Raw genomic sequence first — 23,433 nt, 5'->3', positions numbered from 1 at the left:
AATCTGTTTCTTTCGTCCGGTAACGTTTCTCACGATCCGTTTTCTAATACTTTGTGTCGTCCTGTGTTTCCGATGGGAAAAAGTAGTAGCCGTGCCGCTGGGTATGGGAAAGCAGCGCTATTCCCATAGACAACGAATCTGGACGTCCGCATAGTTTGGAGTCATACCTCACCTTCCGACTGACTTGTTTATTTATTTATTTCAATCTTCTTCCTTCAAATCTAATTCAAACTCTAGAATCTTTCACAAATTCGACAATTTGACCAGAACGTATCCGAAGTAATTATAACGGATTACGTAGTCCAAAGTAATCGCGAGATTGAATATTTTTTTTTCTATTAATGAATATTTATAATATCGTAGGAGGGATGATTACTATCCAGAATGGTTCTCACGCGGTTCAAGGTTCCTGTGTAATAAAGTAGGTATTAGGGGCGTCAGGGGGTGTGGTTGTGACCCTGACGTAGCCCCGGGATTAATTGGAGAGACCGAATTCCTCGCCGTCGTATGAAAATAGTAAAACCAGGTAGAGATAGTTCGGTTTTATGATATACAAAGGAACGGACCTTCGTACCGTACCGGTAGGGTATATTAGGCGGCAAAAACCGTGAGAAGAATCAAAGACTTCGGGCTTATTTTGGACTCCGAGTTACCAGGGTTTCATGGGTACGCCATGGTGTTTCGTCGCTTCTCGTTTTTCCTTTTCGTACAATCAATGGTGTTGCCTGTACCATTTTGAAAAAGGGCACTGACTCCTCATCCTCTTCCCCACCAGAGAACCTCGAGCCCCGAAGTATGGTGGGAGAGAACCCAAAGTTAAGCTATAAAAGCAGAGTGTTCACGATACGCGGTGATCGCAGTATCGCCACGGATCTTAACTCGAGTAAATTCCGACTGATATTTTGCCAAACTGTTTTTAAAATTTTTAAAACTGTGAAAGCAGGTTTTACAATATTTTCTACACCTCGTACATCATAACGAATTATATGTTTTACAGAAAATTAATATGAGATCAATGAAATATTTGCAACACAATGCGTGTAACAAAAGGCAGGAAATTATTCACTGATTTCGTGTTTATTTCAGGATTCAAAAAACGCATGCTGAATTCTAGAGTAACAAAATCTAGGAATGGTTTTTTTTTAAAATGCTAGTTTTTACAGGCTACAGGGAACGATGTGGACTCGATGCGTGGTGTGTCGAAAAAATTAAACGATCGATAACTGGATCGTTTGGAAGATTGTTTAAAAAATTTCAATCGCGCACGAAAAACAACGGCATCGTTACTGCATCTTTTATGTTGCGCTTGATGCTTTTAAACAATTCTTGATCTGAACTAAAAATATATCACGATCATTGCAGAGAGTTATGTTTCGTGATCATAGTTTAGCAAAGGCACGATAATTGCTGCAAGAAGTTTAAATTTTCGAAATTGTAAACAAAAAAAAAATGTCGCCGACTCAAGATAAAGTAAAATCGTATGCCAATGAATTTTGCAACTATTTGCATATAACAATTTCGTATGATATATTGCAAAGTGAGCTTAACGATGGGACGCACAGTGCGAAAAGTTTACACCGATTAGCGTAAAATTAAACATCACGAGGGTAAATCGTTCGATTCTTGACACAGTCTGGTCTCAAAATCAGCGCAAAAATAGCGTTGACTTCTGTAGAATATTTTCGGTGTTACATTTAGCAGCACGCTGGTTGCGGTAACCCGATCGAGATGATCTATCGCTGCACGGCGAATGTCAAAAATGGTAAATCCGTGTATAAGCTATCGTTGTTGGACGTGAGAACGGCGCCTCCGCTCCTTCGGCTCAACGATCCTTGGGTTTGGAACAAGTTTACGTTGGAGTTTCCCAGGATACCTTCTCACGCCGTCTCAAGTGAAGAAGAAAACCGAACGGGAGAGAAAAAAAGAAGGTTCAAAAATGGAGAAAAAAAAAAAAAAAAAATAACGAGATTGGATCTGAGGAATGTAACTGTCGCTGCATGGCCATGATGCCGAAGAGCTCTTGTGCCGGGATGAGCGTGAGAAGGCTCGGTCCATCGGGGCTGGATACGTTCCCTACGATATCAGGGTTGCATCCAAGTGCCGATAGTAACGACGGGACACGGAATACCTGCAGGTTGTAGTTCCAAACGGGCAAGGTCGTCAAGACTTTAAAATTGGATCGATCCATCCGTTTGAGGTACCGAATTGGAACGTCTTTGGGGAAGGGCGTAATCGTTCCGATTTCGCTGGACAGAAATTGTGCATATCCAAGAGAAGAATATCTCGATGATACGTTAGAGGTATTCATAGATCGAATGTTGGTCAAATTAACGAAGAGCGTGTCACTTTTCACTGGTGCGAAGAAGACACTGTACCAATAATACTCGTAACCCGTGATATATTTTGAGCACGTTGGAAGGTACTTTTGCAAATCACAGCGATCGTAATGAGAAAGAATAGCAACGGAAACCAGACTTTCCGGTAACGGCTGGAAAACTAATTTTCATTTTCTACATGGAACTATATTTTGTCGATGGTGGTAAAAAATGAAAATAGTTAATGACTGACTGAGCGGTAACCGGAACTACAAATTTCTCTCACAGTCAGCGTGTATGGATTGAGTCGCGAGGTCACTTCGCAACGCCGCCAGTTGCGATTTAATAAATCGCGAGATAACATCGTCTTGATTGTGGGAAAGGGATAAGGACGAAGAGGTGTATCAAACGACGGGATGTAATCCCGTGGGAACGCGGACTACTTGAAGTTTAAAACGAGTGAACGACTCCTCGGTTTCTATGCATCCCTGATATTAAACCAGATCAATTTTTGCCCCTTGCGAGTAATTCTCCCACGCTTGAGAAGCAAGTATCTCGGTTTCGGTTCGCACGACGGGGAAATTCCCGAAGATTATTGAGAAATATTACGAATTCCTGTTTGGGTTTATCGTAACCTGATCCCACCGTAATTGTTTCGTATTATTGGTCGCTTGTACTTCGTTGCAGCTCGAGTGTCTCCACGCTCAAGTGAACCACATTTTTTTTCACCGATGCTTGCAGCATTTTATTAGCTGACTGGAGGTGCCGATTACTCGGTTGCATGTAACCCGACACATATACGCGATGCTTTGGTATTTCGGGAATGCGCTTGCGATAATATCGTTCATTGGAATTGGAAACTCCAGCCAAAGGTTCGACTCGTTAAACGTACAAATGACTCGTCAAAGTTTCGGCTTCCTTTCTGGAATTGATCCACCTTTATCGGTCCGAAGCTACCGACGTTAAGAACGACATTAAAAAATGAGAAAAGTATCAAAACGTATCGTCATCGGCAAGTGTGACTTCGGTGAATCTTGGGCTTGGAGAAAAGACGGTAGGTAGAAAAAAAAGAGAGAAAAATAGAGAAAAATAAAATTAGCCCTTCTCATCCCGGACCGAGGTTGTTACGAGATTTAAAAAATTCCACCATTCCCACGGGATCTTATCGGCGTTTGCTCTGCTCTGTCTGGACACCGTGGGAGAGTTCCTCAAGAACGGTATAATAGGGTACTTCGATTGGCCAGGACCTCATCTCGGCCCAAGAAGTCACTATATGCATACCTACCATACGTGTAAATAAATTTATACACACACACACACACACGCGCGAGCATGTATGCTCCATGTCTCACCGATGCTAATAAGAATTTTACACGTGTGCGTTGTTCTACGTATGTATACGTATACGAGGAACGTTTATCGTGGGACTCGGTGGGACAATTTTTTCTCACGCGCCTTGGACGTCGTGGCGGACGAACGGATGCGCGTGAGAACTCAACGGAGGCGCGTGGGAATTCAGCGGTGGTATGTGGCGCTTCGAGTAACAGGGAAACATAATTCTCGTGGAGTTTCGAAGAGCCTCGACGAGGAAGTCTTCTTCGGATTGTCGGTCTAACCACCCTCCTTATTGTCACGTGACACCGTCGCCCACGTGCCTCGGAGGCCTTTCCCGCCTAACTCAAGTTGCTATCTCAAATTCACCATCGACGTACTTGCCGGTGACAACGTCGAGGAAGACTTGGAAAAATTTCATTTGTTACGGGAATTGAAAAAAATTCGGTGAAACAGGTATCGTTAAAGAAAACTGTTCGAATATCGTTGGGATTGCGAAAAACGAGGTACGCGTAAACATTTTGCGCTATCGTCGATCCTTTTTTCGTTATTGCAACGCGAAATCAGTTTCTGAGGTTTACTCTACTTTTTTAGTTAAACAAGGCTGTAACTGTCAATTTAAAGAACTTCATTACTGGATGAGAAAATGAACTAAAAGTATATTTCTAATAATTTCTCTCTCTATATGTATATGATATATATAAAAATTGATCGCAAGTTATTTTCAATCTACTTTCAGTTCATTTTCAGATCCAGAAATGAAATCCTTTAAAACTGTAAAATTTGAAAATCATTGAGAAGTCATTGATCTAGAATTTTAGATCAATCGAAACTGTATTGAAATAACAGAAATTATTACAAATAGTGAAAAACTAAGTGATTAATATTATAATCTCTTATCAACCGACTCATTGAAGTTTTTCAATATCTACATCCAATAATCCACATTATAGGTACGATTATCATCACGGTCAGTTTGTTGATGATAGAGAAAAAAAATATAACTTTGATATCACAAGGTAACGAAAAAACTAAAACAATTGAAACGAAATGTAAGCGGCACACGTTGTATAAACAAATAATATAAAACAATGACAATTTCCCAGCATCGAAAGTCTAATATCTGTGAAATCTCACACTATTATTAATACCTGGAGTCGTAATCGTTTTGACCCTTGACTAGGTATATATATATACATATATATATATATACATATACCGATACCGATTCGAGGAATTTCTTTCGAACCCCGGTCACAAAAACGGTCCGAGAAGGGATAGTTGAGTACTTTTACGCCCTTTTCGATAAAAAAAAAGTCACCCCAGCCATCCTTCGTTGGGACCGTTCTCATAGTTCAACGTCCGAGTGTTTCTTCTCCGAGGCTCTCGACGATCGTGAGAAATCTGGCTCCAAAGGGCATTTCTATAGGATGTCGGAAACAGAGTTTCATCCAAGCCGAGAAGGTAGATCGAGGGCAAAGGGCTCAGGGCGCGATTTTTTGAACGAGGCACTTAATCGCCGAGTTAGATTCGTCCCGAGATCAAGGGCGAGTTTTAACGGGCTTCGGCGAACGCGAACTGAGAGAAATTTTTATTTCCGGTCGGCAATGCGTGGAGCAAAAATTGCAAGTGAAAGATAATCGAACTAATATCTGATTTTACACCGAAATAGTAAAATTACTTTGTAAATATATTGATTCCGAAAGTATCGTTTGCCAGATTTTAACAATAACAAAATATTACTACCATAAAATTCAGAAGTACGAATAAACGTTAGAAAAGACAACTGATTCAGCATTTTTTTTTCACTGCTGTGAGCGCTGACTACGTTACATTATTCATTATCCGACACTAGAATTTGTGAATTAGTAGTCTGTATTATTCTAATGATAAAACGAATTATAAATATAATTTGTTGTATTTTATTTCCTAGTTTCAAACAGTCAGATTAACGCAAAATTAATTTATAAAACGAATGAAAAACTTCTGGCGATGAATGTAAATCTGTTAAAATTGAAATAACCATGCGTTTATCCATTCAATAAAAAAAAAAAAAATTATTATACACCGAATGATGCAATGAATTAATTGTTTAATTGGTTATCGAACATTATAAACGAACATCCATATAATTACTCCAGTGTATTATCATTTATCATTTTTACGATGTGAGTGTTAAAGATATCGTAAACAGTTTATTACGGGCAGCTTCTTTGAATCGGCTTGAGCGTAGTAGGTATATATATATTTCTTTCAGCGTTACATCCGGGACATTTCAAGTTATTCCAACGGAAATTTGGTGTCCCCAAGTTAACAGGACCGAATAAAATCGAAGAGTGTTTGTAGGTAGATGCCAACGTTGTCCGAAATCGCATTATTATATATACATACATATATATATATACCTAGGTGTGTAATTTGTCAAAGTAAATGTGTTATTTGGTCAAGTATAACGTATTTTCATATCAGAAGAAGTCGACAAACTATCACTGGTTTAATAGCCCATTAAAATTTGTTAAGAGGCGTGAAGAACGCTGTAAACACGAATTAGTTGGAGATTTTCTATCAGGGATTTAGAACTCTGACGAAAGTGAAGCGGAAAAATTGATCCGGAAGATTTTTGTCCCTCGTTTTTCAACCGCCTTCACAATTTCACGACAGGGTTACTTCCCTTATTTCTCCGAAAATGTTGTAACGAGTCCTTTTCATTTTTTCGGCGAATAGAATAAATAAAAAAAAAAAACAAGTACGACAAGTATTACGTTTTTACCGTTTCAACGAAACGCGGGATTCACGACTCATATTCGCTTCCGTTTCGATTTGTCGTTTAGTTACGTTGATCAATTGATGAGAAATTTGAAGCGTATCGTTCACGTTGAGATTAAGACGTTTTGCGCTGATAATTCCGAGTCACATTTGCGATTTTTTAGAGAGTGACATTGAAATCAGACGAATTTAGAAAGACGTTTGAAAATTAACTTCCGAAAAAATTAAAGAGGCTTTTAATTGTGAAACGACAGTCTTGTCGACGTAGCGGTGGTGATTCTTTGCGCGTGGAAAAGAACATTCGAAAGTATCTTAACGGAAATTTTCAGTCCCCGAGATAACAGGACGCCATATGTTAAAGAAGGAGGCAAAAATTAGGCGCATTCGTGAAATTTGCTCACGACTAAACGACGAGAAATCGTTTACAGTTCTTGTTTATGTTTTTTTTATTTTATTATTAGAGAGCGTCTCGCCGTCGAACGATCAAATCGTCATTTAGTGTGTCGTTTAGCCTTGTCATTAACGAACCTTGTTACACGTGTTTGCTGACGATGAAAGTACCGCAAATACGAATTAATCGAACGCATCGTATTAGGATCTTAGAAATCAGCAGGAAGGTTGAAAATTACAGTTTCGAGTCGAGGCGACTTGCTCTCAGCGTCGATACTTTTGTAAAAGGTATTCACATCCACGTTTTCTCGAGAAAAATAATAACCAGACGATTTGTTAATCGTCGTTGCGATTTTTCTTCATGTCGTAATCTCAAAAATCGGAAAAATTGTTGCAATTTTATCACGTTAATCCGTTACTTTGAGAGAGGGTAAAAAATTTTCAATCATGACAAAATCTCTGTTTATCATTAACAGTTTCATAGAAATAAAGAAATTACCATTTATTTATGAAAATTATTTTTTTCTTCGGTTTACAAGCTATTGCAATTTTCTAATTTTTATTTATTTATTTTTTTTTCGACACGAAGAAATTCAATCCGAATTTATTATTAGTTTAAATTTCGTTGCCAATGTTCGGTTTTAACAAAATCGAAACAACTTGATGAACATTTTGTTTTTTCTCCTTCTTCAGAGTAAAGATCGAATTTACTATAGAAATTAAAGAGCGAGTTTGTTGGTATGATTTCTTATAAAAAAAATTTCAAACTTGCGTTAATTTCTACGTATAACCGTCAATAATTACTGATTTCCTATCAATAAGAATAAACGCTCCAACAATTGCGAATGATTGACAAATCCTTTGTTTTCTTAACTTGTCTGAAGATCAAATTTTGATGGTTATGGTTACTCCTATATTTTTATTTTATTCTAGCCGAATCGGACAGAGAGAGAGAGAGATAAAAAATGAAATGCTGGCTTGTAAATTTATTTTTTCAATCACTTGTACATATCTATACTGTTTTATTCGCGGACGATTTGTCATGCTCGTGTAATTATTGATTTCATATCACGTGCGTTCAAAGCTTGCGCACTCCTCGCACTATCGTATCAATTTTCCAGCAAGTAAATACCTGCCTGTTTTCATCGAACTAAATTAATACATAGCAGAACCAGGAACTCAGAATTCACAGTAACTCACACACGTTGCAAAAAATTTACGCTTTTTCTGTCACAGCATACTCACTTAGTTTTTTTTCTCATACTTGTGTAATATATTAAAATTTTTCTGTGGTTTTTTTTTTTTTTTTACTCTTGACAATTTCGACCTAATGGAAAAAAAGTGACCAGAATCGGAGAATTGGTAAAAATCCGTGCACAAATAACGAAAAAAAAACAGACCTATACGAAGATTTCATGTTCGATTAAAAAAAAAAGAAAAAAAACCAGTGAAATGAACTTTTTCACATGGAAATTTAACAGGTTTCCAAAGATTTTGTCACGAAACAAAAAAGTACTACGAAAATTCTTTTCGTTTTGTCTCAATTTTCCATTTTTATGTTGAGGAAATATTTTCGACAGTTTGATCAACGCAATTTTCATTTGATGCATAATATCGTAATTTGTCTAATAAAATTTAAAAAAATCGACGAGACAATTTCCAAGCATATAAAACGGAGAGAAAAAGACTGAACGTAAATGAAGATAAATTCCAGACTCACCAGACGGATGATTTGACTGCAAATTATAATCGTCAACTTGCAAGGTGCTGTTTGGTCCGCTCCTCGATAATCTGACAACATGATACTGGTTGTCGTTAACTTTTACACCAACTTCGCCGATCGGATGATCGTTGGTCCCCATGTTGTAAACTGCAAACACGTTTCCTTCGACCTGAAAAGGTAAATAGAAATAATAACAGAGTAGAGAATAATGGTATCAGGTTCTGGAATTATCTCCCTGAGAACCACAGAAAAGAATTACAAGACATACAATGCTTACAAAACCAAACGGTAAAGAGAGAAAAGAAAAAAAAAGAAGCAGGCAGTTTCTTTTTCTTTTTAATAAAATATTACAAGATAAATGTATAAATAAATAAATAAATAAAAGTTAGACGAACGTGAGTTAAATTGAGAACAAAAACCTTGCGTAAGAAGGGTGGTAAAAAAAAAAGATGTAAAAGAAAGAGAGAAAAAAAATTGAAAACGTTAATTCTGGTCTTAATTATGTTAATTCCCATTTACGTATATCCTTCGGTTTCAATTTTGTAATAATCATCCTGCGATTGTGGATAAATTTGACGGAAATGTGATATCGCAGCTTTCTCTTTAAAATTAGTTACACGGAGAATATGACAGAAGCGATGGTAGGATTCCTGAAGCGATAATCAGCTGGTACGGAGTATATTTACACAATGAGATATTACCGCGGTTATAATTAGAGATAAGGCGCGACAACTAGCAACATTTTGTGTAACTGACAAGCTTGTATCTTCAATGATGTACAAATTCATTATGTACTGGGTATAGGAAAGCATCAGAGCGTTGTGGAATTTTAACAGAGTTTTACACTGTACGCGCGCTGTATCAGTTACGGTTGACGCTATTCGTTCGATGATAAGGAAGAAGGCGTGACAAGTTTTATCTATCTTTGTCAACGGATGCGGTGACACGTGCTTCGCGCATTCGAAGTGTGCTTTGGCCATTTTTATATCATACGTGTATCACGCTTCTACAAGGTATCAGATTCCGGTGAAAGTATAGTCGAGATATGTTTTACGAGAGTTAAACATTCCTTATTTTTGTTACTGTATATTGTTAAGTGAGGAAACATTTGGCGGATTTGAAGTACCGAATCAATAACGCCGGCTCAAGGCACAGCGCACTGAGAGAAATTTTTAGTTCCGGTTACCGGTTAGTTCTTAACTATTTTCATTTTTTATCACAGTCGACAAAATATAGTTCCAGGTAGAAAATGAAAATTAGTTTTCCAGCTTTTACAAAAAACCAATTTTTTTTTCATAATCTATATACTATTCCCTGTACAAATTCGTAGTGGTTTTTTTCCAATCAAATTTAGTGGAAATGGTGCACTTTTGAAAAAATTACTCCACTTTCGGCCAAACGATAAGAAGTAAAATGCTTATAAAAAAAAAGTTTACATTCAATATAAAAAACTGCTGGGTACTTCCGCAGAGAATGTGTTTGTGAAGCTACCGTCAAAATTTCAAATCGATTCATGCAACAGTGTTCGAGTAATCTGTTCTCCCGGTTTGAAAAAAATTGCTATCGAGAAATGTGCGGTTTGAAGTTTTACGAGCACTCAGCGCGAGCTTCGAGGCATTGTGGCAAAATCGAGAATTGAACCTGCCTGAAAAGAAACGTCACTACAAGATCCACTGGATATTGTTTTTATGAGCCTAAAACGTTGTTTAAACCCAAAAACAAAAAAAAAAAAAAAAAACGAATTTTCCAAAATCCGACAGCAGTGTTCCCCTTGATAATACCAAGATCTTTAAAATGTTCGTAGATCGTGTGTTTCTTTGGTACTTTGAAATTTTTTTTTTCGCACTGCACGACTTATTTTCGAATTTAGATTTCAAGAGCCGATTCAGCCAACGTCGATATCGTATGAAAGTGCAAGGTTCCGAAGACGTATACGAAGTTTGATCGAACTAACAATTTCAATTTCCAGGTAATCGTTGCTCGAAGCTGATTCAATCCGCATGAGAACGGCGTCACTAATCCCGGTCGCAAAGCCCATAGCAATCATGTCTCTCTTCATTTCCGGTCTTCGATCAGCGGGGAATGTGTACGTAATGAGTCCACGTCCCGCTCCAAATTCGTAGGCGGTTGCTTCTGTAAAACAAAATGTACCCAGATATACGTGAGTGCGTCATTAACGACATCCGGGGTCAAAAAAATCCTGAAACTGTTCTTGAAACAACAAACAATAAAGCCCTCGAACTCAAATTGCTCCAAGTGTTTTTATTTTCTGAAAAAAAAATAAATCAGTAAATAAATAAATAAATACTAAAAATAGGTATGACTCTAGACCATCCAAGCTGTACACCCCTTAACATGTCACTTGACTTCACCAACATGGCTGAGTAAAGTTCATAATTCAAGTAAACGAGACTTGACTCGACTTTACTTGGGTGAGGGTAAAAAATCAGAATGATCAGAATCCCGAACATAAATATATCGAAAACTCACGATCATGAAAGAACAAAGTGGTGAATCTTTATTAAGCCAGAAATAATGGTAATAGAATATAAAAGAATCGAAATTTGAAAGTTATAGAATTTATATATTATATATATTATATTATTATATATTATATAGAATGAGGCAAATGCGATTGCTCGCAAACACAAATAAATAACCTTCGGATGGATCGTAAAGTAGAATTTTCATCTATTCGAATTCATAAATGCGAAGAATCAAGGATCAGAACGGTTAGGACTCCGAGTAGTTATCTCATAGAAGGCTCGGAATATAGAATTCCAGTATATCAGAATCGTCAGAATGAAGAATCGCAATATGTGAGAAGAGTCAGGCACATCGTTGGCCACACTTTAATTAAAGGTCTAATTCGACAGCTTCAACAACTCAAAGTTGTTCGTTTGCATTGCGTTCTTTCTTCTTTATCAAGTATCGAGTAAAGAATTTGTTTGATTCTGTGTGTAAAACATTTTACAAGTCAAAATAGATCAGTTGGACAGACTCGGAATGTGAAATTCTGGTGGTAAGACATCTATACGGTTACTTTCGGAATACCGATCTTTCCGAATTGTACGATTCTGAATAATGACGCTTCTACATTTTGTAGATCTGTTTTTCGCTGTTTCCACATGATGAAGTTCTAACTTTTATTTTTATAATAATTGGACATTTGAGAATATGAAACTTTCTACAAATTCAATCTCTCAAATATCGACTTTGTACACTATTAAATTCTGCATCTCTGAATTCTTGGATTAACGTTTTCCGAATTACTCGGTTTCGGACAACAGAGACCTCGACCAAATACATTTTAGGTAAACATTTTAGTTTTTTATCGGGCACCATTCGGGACTTAAAATTTCTGACAGTATCCGTTCTCTCGTATTCGTTATTCGAGTTTATTGAACAAGGAATTCTGGCCATTCTGATTTTCAGTTTTTCCGATTTCTTACCACCACCCCTTTACTCCACTACACGAAATGAACCCACCGTCGCTGCACGTCGGTCCCGTAAAGCTGGTCATATCGCAATCGCAGGTGTAGCTGTTCCATTGTTGAACACAGGTACCATGATTGGCGCAAACGTCATGGGTGCATCTTTTCCCCGGATGTGAATTCGGCGCGTCGCAACCTGACTCGACCAGAGAACTGGGAACCACGGCATCGGACAGAAGATCAGGACTCTCGCCGCTGAGGTCAAGAGAGGCGAGGCATCCTTCGAAACCGTGGCGACTAAGGATGTTCTTTGGTAGCTGACCGTACTGTGATTTTTCAACGCCACCTGTGAACGCAATTGTTTGAACATAACGCCGGTGAGTCGATGGACGAAGAGTTTAGACCATGTCTTTTCGACCATGATTCACTTGACCGAGCACCAAACACACGTCGACTCAACGAGAAGACGAACTGGTTTGAATGGTTGGACGATGAAGCGGTATTTTCACCTATGTAGAGTATCCCATCCAAGTCCAAGTTCTCGTTGCTACCGGGGCTGTTGACCGCGGCAACGTGGTCGTCGACGGCCAGAGTGTGTCTCTTTGGTGCTGGACGAGCGATGCTGACCGCGTGCCATTTGCCGTCGTTCAATCGAGACCTAGAAGTGTCCTTTATGCGAACGGGTCCGTCTCCCAGATCAAAAACGTAGTGCACGTGACCGTTGACCAGCTCGATGGCGACGAAGTCACGCTCGCGACCCGCGTTGTAAAGAAGAAGTCCGTTCGCCTCGCGTGTCTTGAACTGGAAGAGGTCAAAGGTCGAATTGACGGTACATTTTGAACCACGATTCCAACTGTACGAGATAATTGCTCGTGGTTTTTTGGTTTTAAATGGAAGAGGTTGCAGGATAAGGTCAGAATGGGTTTGGAGGGGGTGATTAGCGAACCTGGAAGTAGACGTTGGTCTCCACGTAAGCCTTGAGGACTGGAAGCCCAACGAACGTGTGTTTCGAAGTGAAGGTGACGGGATGGTGGACCGGATGATTTCGCTTTCCAAATTTCCCCGTCACCCTAATAATCGGAGTCACTCCTTGATGAGAGCCTTGATGAGATCCGGCGCTCCGGGCAATTTCGAGATAAGGATAACCGTTGAACCAGACTTGTTGGAGTTGCCCGACAAAGTGCGGAGTGTCGTGTTCGGCGTGAAGGTATCCACCAACGTGTAGAGTTCGAAATTCAAGGATGCTCTGCTTTCCAAGAAGGGTCTCGGCTGTCAAAGAAATTCGGAATTAAAAGTCGAAGTTCGGTTAGTTAAACGAAAAAACTGTAAAGCCCGTTATTGTAAAATGAAGAAATACAAAAAAAAAACACCATCTGCCAAAGTTTAAAAAGAGTATTTTCATTCCAACGTTTTCACTTCGGTTTTACAAGCATGGGCGTCAATTATTCAAACAGCTTTTGACATTCCTGCCCGATAACCGTGAAAGAGAATTACGACGTGAGTAAAATACGTTAGCGTTTTCAAAGTCATCAGTGGGACTTTTGGAGACGGTATATTACAAAATTGCATTAGGGCTGGCTGTGTGTTCATTCGGTCGTAACGAATGCTGCGTTATGGGAAATCCATTGAATCTGTGACGTTCGTGTGGATATTGGAAACTAATTAGTTGTAGTCCCACTTACCACGCACTGCGGGCTCGTCGTTGACCTGGAGCTTTAACGAGGTAGCTCTTCTCGAGAATTTCAAAGTGTGCCAAGTATCGTCGTTCAGCCCTTGACCGACCATGACAACCTGTGTGTGACAATCGGTACGATATGATAATCACTGCGTCACTGGAAGTGGGATTCTTTTCCTTTAGAAACGGCGATTTTCAAGATCTCACCTTTTCGCGATCCCCTATGTGAATGAGCATCTTGGCCTTGCCTTCCTCCAAGGAAAGCTGAAGACGATCAGAACTGTTCTCAAGACTGGTTGCTATCAGCAAGCCTCGAGATTTTGCCGTTTTAAAACGAACCACGACTTCTTCCGCCTGAGTTCTCGAATCCTCAGGCATCAGAGCGGTCATTTGCTGGGTACCATTTAGATGGAGCGTCGATGCGTCTGTAAAAACGAAAGGAAATAATAGTGTGTAAGAAAAATTTAATCTTCGTTAAACTCAGGCTCGATAGTATCGCTAGTCTAACCATTTTTTCGAGATCGTTGCGCTTCAGATGTTTAACAACTCGCAAGTCAACGTGTCCAATGAACGAACACTGGAAACAGTTATTTGTACTGTCCAATACAAATTTTTAATTTGAGTACAATAAATTTACGATTCACCATAGCATCGAGTGGTTTTCGCTTCGTGATGCAAATTTTAATAAACTGTGACACTGTGACACAAAACAACATGTCGTATGCCTGATTTGGGAATGGAACCTTGACTTTTGGTTTGAGGTATTAAAAAATGTGGTGTTTTTGGTAACTTTTATGGTAGCGATAACATCGCTAGTCGCTTATCTTGGGCTTGAATGATATGATTGAGGACATTTATCGCTGCGTATTTTTCATTCAGCGGATGTTTCAGTGCACGAAAACGTAAACTTTCAGCATCTCGTTCAGCATTGATTAATGCGAGCTGACTCACCCTTGCCGCAAGTTGGTCCGGTGAACGGTGTCCCCGTACAATCACAGTGAAATCTGTTCCATCCCTCCAAGCAATGACCACCGTGCATGCAGGGTTCCGATGCGCAGTGTGGCGATTGAACGTGGCAAGCAGGTCTCACAGCGCCTGAGAAAATTGCGGAAATTTACCGTCTAATTAACCAGTTGACTTTTAAATAAAAGTGTCGACTCAAAGCGGCTTTATTTCAATGAAGAAATACTTTTTGAAAGATTTTGAGATGTTTCGGACCTGTTTCAGAAATTGTTTTTTATTTTTGTTTTTTTTCCATCGAAATTTCGATTTTTCTCGCAATGTGAGAATAATTCTACAAAATAAATAGAAAATTGTGAAAAACGAAAATCAAGATTTTACACTGTAGTAAAGAATTGAATAAATAATTGTGACTATAATATGTAAAAATCAGTGAAATACATCGTCTCATTATTTTGCTGTGTAATGAATTTAGTTCCCCCAAGTTCAAGCTGGTTATTGACAAGCAATTGTTTACAAAATTTGCCCGAGCAAAGCAGCAAAGTTTTTGATGCGGGTTGCGTAGATGCAGGTGTTACCGAATTCCGGATCGTCTGTCGATTAACAATTTTCTTGTCAATAATCCTGGTTGTAAATTTGAAAAGAAAAAAAAAAAAAAAATTCCGATACTTTGTTCCACTTTATTTATTGAATGTTTTATTGAAATTAATGATCTGATAATTTGAAAAATCGTTTCATCAGGTTCTAGTTAAATAAGAACTGTTCATTAGACGATTTATGTAATAATCATAGGAAAGACATCGAGTTATCGTTTTTTCGTGTTTCGAACAAATACTTTCAATTCTTAAAGAGAGGCGGTAATTTGAGGAACATTGAAGATAAAGAAAAAAATAAAAAACGCATCAACCACGAGAGGAAAAAAATTGCGAATTTTTTTTATCGGTACGGATATAAGTTGCAACTCTTTAGTTTCATTCAACGTTCGTGCAAACAGCCTGAAAATACATCCGTAGGTGATCACGTTTCTTTGCCATAGCTGGGTGCCGCTTATAACCTGCGGTGTTATTGATCATTCTTCGTTTCCTTGAGTAAATAATTGTACAGGTGCTGCGGAGCGTAAACGGTTCGGAATGAAGTTTGCTACTTATGTTCATTGCGTCTAGATCCGCTATATTTACACTTCCAGAGAACCAACAGCCCGCGGTGCAGAAATTCCAGTGTGACCAACTTGAGACTCGAATCATTACTGCACAAATAAGCTGCGACCAAATTTTAGTCGAAATATTAAAAAAATTTCAGATAAGACATATTTTTACTCGTATAACGAGATATGAGTCGTCGCATAAACAGTCAGAAAAGGAATTTAAACATGTCGCAATAATGATGAAAAGCAATAATAATTGTTGATAAGAAATACACCTTTGTTTATTCAAGTTCAAATGCTTGTGTTTTTAGAACGCTAAAAGGGTTAGACACTCTAAACGTTCGATACTTTCAACAGCTGCGGTGTCCGAGTGGTTAAGGAGTCAGACTCGAAATCTGATGGGCTATGCCCGCACAGGTTCGAATCCTGTCCGCAGCGAGCAAATTTTTTTTTTTTTTTTTTTTCTTCCCACTCGAAATATCATTTTTCAAATATTCGAAAACCTATTTCCGTACATTTATTAAAAACTTATAACTCATTTTCACCTTACAAATTGTATAATATGTATAAATGTATACGTATACTTGTGTTACACAGATAAGATAAGCCTGAAATTGTATTTCCACTTTGGAAACGTTTTTAAAATACCTGTTCCTGTTTCTAAGAATTTCTCTACAATTTTTAAGAAAGAGATTTGTTGTCGATATTGATTTTTTCATTTTACTTGTAAATAACTTTTATCTGCCAAATAAGAGATGAAAATTTATACCAATAAATATGTTATACACATTTATCGATGAATGAATGTGTGTCAATTTATGTCATTTTCGGATTAGAACACTTTTCCTTTATTGAAATCTAACTTTTTTCACAATCAATTTGAAATTCGATACGACATTCGAAAAAATCAGACTCTTTTACCCAAACATACAAAAGTGTTGAAAAATAATCTCCGTAATACAGAAGATAAGCTTTTGAAGTTCGAAAATAAAATGTGTAACATATTTTTCTGGAAGGGAGAAACAAAAGGGAACGAGTAATAATTTTTTTTTAAGGTTGTGAAAATTATCGCTTTATCGATATATCGTTGAAATTTGCAAAAAAAAGAACTTGGGGAAAAAATTTAACCGTCCAAGGAATAGTGAAAAAATCAGGTGTATATAGAATTTTGTAAGAAAAGCACGTATACCTATGAACGGAATATAACAAATCGGTTTAAACGTGCCGTCTGAGGTATTTTCAGCAATTGATTATCGAGGGAGGAAATTCACTCGCGTTCGGGGATAGGAAACTATTAATTTCGCGTAGTCTCAGCCTCCGTCTAGAATTAAATCCTACCCTAAAACGGCCCGACTTCAAGGGCGAGGATTACCGGCAAATCTCATCGATTCAATCTCCTCGGGGTTTTAGCGCTCAAAGAGCAGCTCGCGTGGATCTAATTAAATTCAATTTCCAAGATGCCGGTTAACTACTCGGCCACTCACCCGAATCTTGCTGCTGCGCGTATCCGGCTATGTCAACCGGATTACCGTTGATCACAAGATCCCTCAGACAGCCAACGTAGCCTTGTCTCAGAGAACCGCTCCACAAAACCGGCGGTATAGTCAAAGGTGCAAAAGGCGCCCCGACGCCTCCGATGTACAACAAACTGTCGAGATCGAGCTGCGTCGAATCCCCTATGAATCAGAAAAAAGAACAGTTCGATTACGCGGCTGAGTAAAAAGGAAATCATTTTTTCACCTTGCCATAACTTAAGAGTAAAAACATGAGTATGAATTTTAAATTGGCTCTAGTTTTTACGTTTGTTGTAGTATTTTAAGGAGGAGAATGGTTTCTGATAAAATTATGATCTTAATCGTAAATTACACGTTCTCAAACACGAAAAGTCACAGAAAAAATCAGGACAACGAAAAAGGTACTTTGTATTTTTTTTTTTTTTCTCTCCAAAAATGCAAGAAATTTATTTGTCATTCCTAGAACTTTTAATTATAGATAATTAAATTTTGTTCCCTGCATTCGCCGATTCTGGTAAATTCCATTTCAACTGAATTTCGTACTAAACCAAGAGAGTTGGTTAGTCCAGGTTTTTTCTTACCAGCTGCGCTGTATTTTCGTCTATATATAAACAAAATTTCCTCATATACACCCGTGGTTATTTTTGCGTATTGTGCAATCGTATATTCTCCGCTGTCTTATTTGGAACAAATGAATTCCTGAATGATTGATTCCCCGCATATTCCTGAAACCGGCTGGAACTTGGTGAATTTTTTAAATATCAATTCTCTCCCCAAGATCGCGTATTCCGAATAGAAAATTCTCCTCCATCTTCCAAATGTGTTTTTAGCTCAAAGATAACAGATTTTTTTCTTCCACACCTTTCTTTTTCTTGGTCAGAATATATCTCGCCTTACCGAAAAAAAAAAACTTATGTACCGAACGTGAGATGTTATTCAGTTTACTTTGGATCAATTATCCAAAAACGGATGCCTGTGTATAATATTTCAAATAAAATTACCTTATATCATGATTGATACGTTCTATTGTCTATAATTAATGGATAAAGAAGTAATAACAATAGTCGATTATCGTATTTCAATGAATCTGTTGCAGTTAAATCAAAAATTAGACATTGAGACCAACTGTTGAAAAAATATTTTATCACAAAAGTGCAAAAATGTATTTTCTTGACTGAGTGCGCAAAATTATACATTCGTACACTAGTGCGAGAATTAAATAGAAGTATCTAGTTACACTTCAGAGAAATATATTTCGAATCAATTCCCACGCTGGTGCGGGAATGTGTTACTTTGCGCACTAATTTTGGTACGCAAAATCGAATTTTGCGCACTAAAGTAGGAAAATAGTCCGCTTCGCATATTCTTCCTCACCTGGCGTTCGGAACTCGGTTGTTACTCCGTCGACAGTCAACCGACCGTCACGTTCCACCCGACGTAGGGCGACGTCATGCCACGCACTGTCATCGACGCGGCGTCGCGACGCTCTTACTTTGATGGGACCACTGCCAAGATCCGCATGCAGGTACAAATGACCGCCGAGTATTTCAAAGGCGAACAAATCCGGCTACGCAGAGATCATAAACAAAATGAAAACGAATCGATCCTCTAGCAGGTATAAATTTTTCCTAATTAATGACACAATTACGTCACTGCGAAGCAGACGTTTTTTCGATATCAAATGCAAGCTGTTTAAAAATTATATAGAAATTTTTTTTTTCATCCTAATAAATCAACCCAGTTAATGACAAGTTGGTTCGACGCTTGCGTACGGAAAACCTGCAGACTTTGCGATCGATGTAAGGAATTAAGTATTAACTAGTATTTTAATTGGTTCTGTAAGTGGGCCGTAACGATTTCCTCGCAGCTGTTGTGACCTCGTCGATTCACAAGCGGGCAGTAATTTTAATCTAAACACAACCGTGCAGCGATGGGTACTAAGCTGAAAATGATCGATGCATCGATTGATCGAGTACCAAAAAAATACTCCAAGACGCTGCAATTAAATCGATAAAAAAATTAATCGATCGATCAATCACTTCGCATTTTTTTTTTAAACGATGCATACGAAACCAAAATTTCGTCAATTTCATCACGCAGTCTTAATAGAGGAAAAGGTTTTTTAAAATTTATGGTTTCATTGAAAATATTTTCCATATTCATTTGTCTTTCACTTGTTGTATCAAACAGGTAATTAATAAGTAAGATAATTATAAGAAGTGATACTTTAATCGCATAAATCGGTATTTTATCGCGTCGTTCATGGGAGTAAAAAACAAAGACCGATTTCGAGGGAAAAAATAAACGATTATACTCGATCAATCGGTTAAAAATGATCCATTATTTTCGGTCGTTCTTACAACCGATTCAACAAACACAACCGTTGAAACTATTCGTACGAATTATAAGTAAAAACGTACCCTCGTGTGTCCTCCGCTTTTACTGTACATAACGAGACCGTTAGGTTCGTTAGTTCGAATTTTGAACGATATGCTTCCGGATTTGGCAGCTTTCCACGGCGGTAGAACCTGGAACACAGAAACGGACAACATTTAGAGATTGGGATCAACGTGGTCGCCTCGTCATTCGATCGAACGTGAGGTCATCGGTTCCAGCTGCTTCCTTTCAATTCATACGGTTCGGTGAAAGTTCACCTGAAATCTGAAAAGAAAAGCCGCCCATCAGCGGCCCAATGAACAGGAATAAATAGGTCAACGTCTGCGGACCATTCTGTTATTTTGGCCAATGCTTGCGAATATTGGATGATAAAAACGTTACACAAATTCCCAAAATTGTGAATAATTCGAGCCAGCGGTAGTTTGATTACCAACTTCGGGATTGATTGGAGAACGTCAGAAACTCTGGGCGTGAAAATCCATCGTAAAGTATGATCTTGTTTTACCGATCGGACTCAGTCGAAGGATCGGTGATCGAGAGAAAACGACGAATGAACACTGTATTTTTTTTTCCTGGTCAGTTTTAGTCCTGGAACACCTGCATAATCGTCAATATAAGATTTGCGGGAGTAAATGTTGCCAAAAAGTTTACAATAACGATTTTTCGGCAGACTTGGAAATCGGGAACAGGTACCTTAAGAAATTTCGCATTACCTCAAAGTCTCACTAAAGAACGAACAGTATAAATTATGGGACATTCTACCTTGCGTAAAGAAATGAGCTTTTTAGCGAGTAAAGAAAATAGTCATTTTATTATTTCGTAGGTAAGGTTTTACTATTTTTTTTTTCTAATTTTTCATCATTTTCATGAAGGATGATTAAATGTTTTCGGACTGTCAGCGGTAAGGTTCGGAACGCGTTTTTCTTTTTCTTCGTCTGTTTTTTTACTGTGTTCGTTACATAAATATATACCATGCAATTTCGTTTCATGCATACTATCATATTATATAAGCAGAGATAAAAAAATGACGTGATATTACACGAGACATCGCTAATTATCAGGGTTAATTTTTGGTAATTGAGAGAAAAAAATAAAACAAAAATCAATGAAAAACTCACAGTCAATTTAATCAACGATATGAAAAAAATTTTTCATTACATGTAAAAGGTTTAATTGATTGAAATGTATTTCTTACCAGAGTCCCACCTTATATATCAGCTGCATGATATTGGAAACGTGTTTTTTTTTTCTTTTTTTTTTTTTCATGTACATTAAACCTGTAAGATTGCTTTTTATATCATAAAAACTAGATAACACATCGGAACGTTTGAAAATAGCAGAGAGAAATGAAAAAAACCTAGTTGAAAAGTAAAATGAGTACATATGTATATATATATATATATGGGTTGGTTAAATAAATGGTTTGTCATAACATTTCGTCACGGTAATTATCGATTGTCGTTGAAATTTGACACAAAAAATTGATAAATTTTGAAGTATCCTAATCGAAGTTAGCTGAAAAATAATTACCTGTGCACAGTGTACGCATGCAATCCGTGTGATTCGTGATAAATTTAACATGCAACCCATGGTGCTGTTGCTAGTAATTATATAGTCAAGTGAATAATGAAAGTGATCGATTCTGGTGATTGGTGTAAAATTACTATGTATAAAACTAATCGCGATCGACTAAAATTTCGATAAAAGCGCCGCCTGATAATTTGTTTATTTACTGGATTTCTCGCTGAAGTATTTTCTCCGAAAGTTGTCGAATAAAATCTCATAGTATAGAAAAGAAAAAAAATAAATTTGAAGCATCGATAAAAGGACGCGGACTTAGGTTATATACGGTATAATAAACCATTAAGAAAATACAGAATCAAGTTGCAATTTGAGGTTAGGAAAAAAGAAGGTTTTTCCTTTTTCTTTTCCTCTCTTTTCTCTCGAAGATGTCGTGCATTTGTGTACAGACGTACGGATCGATACCACGATTAAAATCAATAATCAGGTTATTTCGAAAACACGTTTAGTGCGATGGGCAATTGCTTTTTTGATTTTTTTTTTTTCAACAAAAGTTGGAGACTCTTATAATCAGGTCACAACTTTAATATACCGATATTATTGACTCTATTTCGTTATTTAGTGTTCCAAATATTCTAATTGCATGTTTTTTGAAATGGGAAATCCTGTACGTACTGAGCCTGTTATTAATTAATTCATTCCCAACACGATTTGAAGTGCGTTTTAATATTATAAATATCTTATTATATACGTGAAATTCCAATTGTCGTATCAGTTTTACGAAATAAATATCGGCTACCGATTATCGAATATTCGTATCTGTTATATTTACGATCGAAGATTGGGAGGAAAATAATTAGAAGTTGTTATTAAAATTTCATGAGATTCGGAATCTGATAGTTTACACGGCGGTAAATAAAATTTTAAAAACTTTGACTGAGCTTTGATAGTAATTTAAATTCATAGAATCGAAATTGGAGTTTGAAACCAGGTAGAGACAGTTTGAAATTACGACATATGTTCGCACAATAAAGGTTTCTCCGTGACTGTCATCATGTAAGCTGCAGCAGGTGAATTCACGTAAAAAAGTCGTGCTTAATTTCTGTGATTTCGCAATTTATTTTCTAACGTTTATTTGGGGCGGGTTTGAAGTTTCGAAAAGCGCCTAATTCTGAATTATTTCGTGGCGAAACTTGAAGTAAAGATCTGGAACTTTGGCGAAGCAACAAAGTTTCGAATGGTCGGAAACCCGACGGATCAAAGTTCCGAAATTCAAGTTACGATAGAGCAATGTTACGAAAAGTAAAGTTACGATGGAGCAAAATTCAAAAAAAAAAAAAAAAAAAAGAAAGTGGTGAAATTCTACCAACTTCAAATTTGCAAATTTTCACATTTTCACACTTTCGGAACTTTGAGCGTCGAGTTTCGGACCATTCGAAACTTGGATGTTTGATCAAAGTTTGAGTTCCTTTACTTTAACTTTCCCCATAAAAAAAATTCGGATTTTCTGACTTTCGGAACTTTCCAAATTCGGAATTTTCTGTGACTTTAGAATCATCCACAAAAAAGAGGCATCACCCGAGTACTTGAGAAAATAAATTCGTCTCAGCTCTCGCTATTTTCTAATCCGCTATTTCGCAATCAGCTTAGAATCCCGACCGATCTCTCCAAACTCACATTTCAATCGATTCGTACCAACGCTAAAATTAGAACGGTACATACAAGAAATTCAAACTCGAATATTCGACTACCGCAAAACACTCAGCAGCCAGAGCGATAATTAATCAATCAACGTGACACATCAATGCTTTCATTATACTGAAATTTCTATCCTAAACTCAATTTTCATCAATTCCATAAACTCAACAAAATTACACTATCAATAAAATTCATCAACTTGCGAATATATGACAATGCGAAAGGAACAACTGCTCGCAGGTTATATTAGCAGGCAATCGACCGACCGAAGGAATTTATGCCAGCAGAGCCGCGGTTAACCACGTATGCGTATTAATAAACAAACACGTGTAATACAACAACGGCAACAACAACAACGACAACAATAATAATAATAATGAAACGTGACGTAAAAAAAAACGAAGAAACGAAGAAACGAAAATTGATAACGGGTGTGTATAAAAATGACGTCTCCTCTAAGCTAGGGTCTCGGGAGTAGCCAATCAGGTGCGTGTTGTGAGCGATCGGGAGAAGTGCGCCGGCCGGACTCAGAGCTTTCCTGGATAAAGGCTTAGACAGAGCTTA

The 23,433-nt window shown here is 37.6% G+C and overlaps 1 protein-coding gene and 1 non-coding gene across 5 annotated transcripts in view; one reads left to right on the top strand and one right to left on the bottom strand.

The window, feature by feature from the left end:
• The window catches only part of LOC124186201 (neurexin-1), an 83,193-nt gene that overhangs the window by 14,129 nt on the left and 45,631 nt on the right, over nt 1-23,433 (bottom strand). For all 4 annotated transcript variants that reach the window (XM_046577692.1, XM_046577693.1, XM_046577695.1 and 1 more), the window contains 11 exons: nt 19,674-19,781; nt 18,628-18,820; nt 17,224-17,415; nt 14,587-14,730; nt 13,843-14,060; nt 13,643-13,751; nt 12,907-13,229; nt 12,470-12,761; nt 12,016-12,306; nt 10,481-10,659; nt 8,524-8,695 (listed from right to left, as the gene is read on the bottom strand). In XM_046577692.1, coding sequence (XP_046433648.1) covers nt 8,524-8,695; nt 10,481-10,659; nt 12,016-12,306; nt 12,470-12,761; nt 12,907-13,229; nt 13,643-13,751; nt 13,843-14,060; nt 14,587-14,730; nt 17,224-17,415; nt 18,628-18,820; nt 19,674-19,781 — 2,221 coding nt within the window. The remainder of the gene's footprint in view (nt 1-8,523; nt 8,696-10,480; nt 10,660-12,015; nt 12,307-12,469; nt 12,762-12,906; nt 13,230-13,642; nt 13,752-13,842; nt 14,061-14,586; nt 14,731-17,223; nt 17,416-18,627; nt 18,821-19,673; nt 19,782-23,433) is intronic.
• Trnas-cga lies at nt 16,096-16,177 on the top strand. The gene has a single exon. It is a non-coding gene; the product is annotated as a tRNA-Ser (tRNA).

The sequence above is a fragment of the Neodiprion fabricii genome, chromosome 7 (assembly GCF_021155785.1).
Source record: "Neodiprion fabricii isolate iyNeoFabr1 chromosome 7, iyNeoFabr1.1, whole genome shotgun sequence".
In the NCBI taxonomy this organism is placed as follows: domain Eukaryota; kingdom Metazoa; phylum Arthropoda; class Insecta; order Hymenoptera; family Diprionidae; genus Neodiprion; species Neodiprion fabricii.
This window is presented reverse-complemented; position numbering and strand designations above follow the sequence as displayed.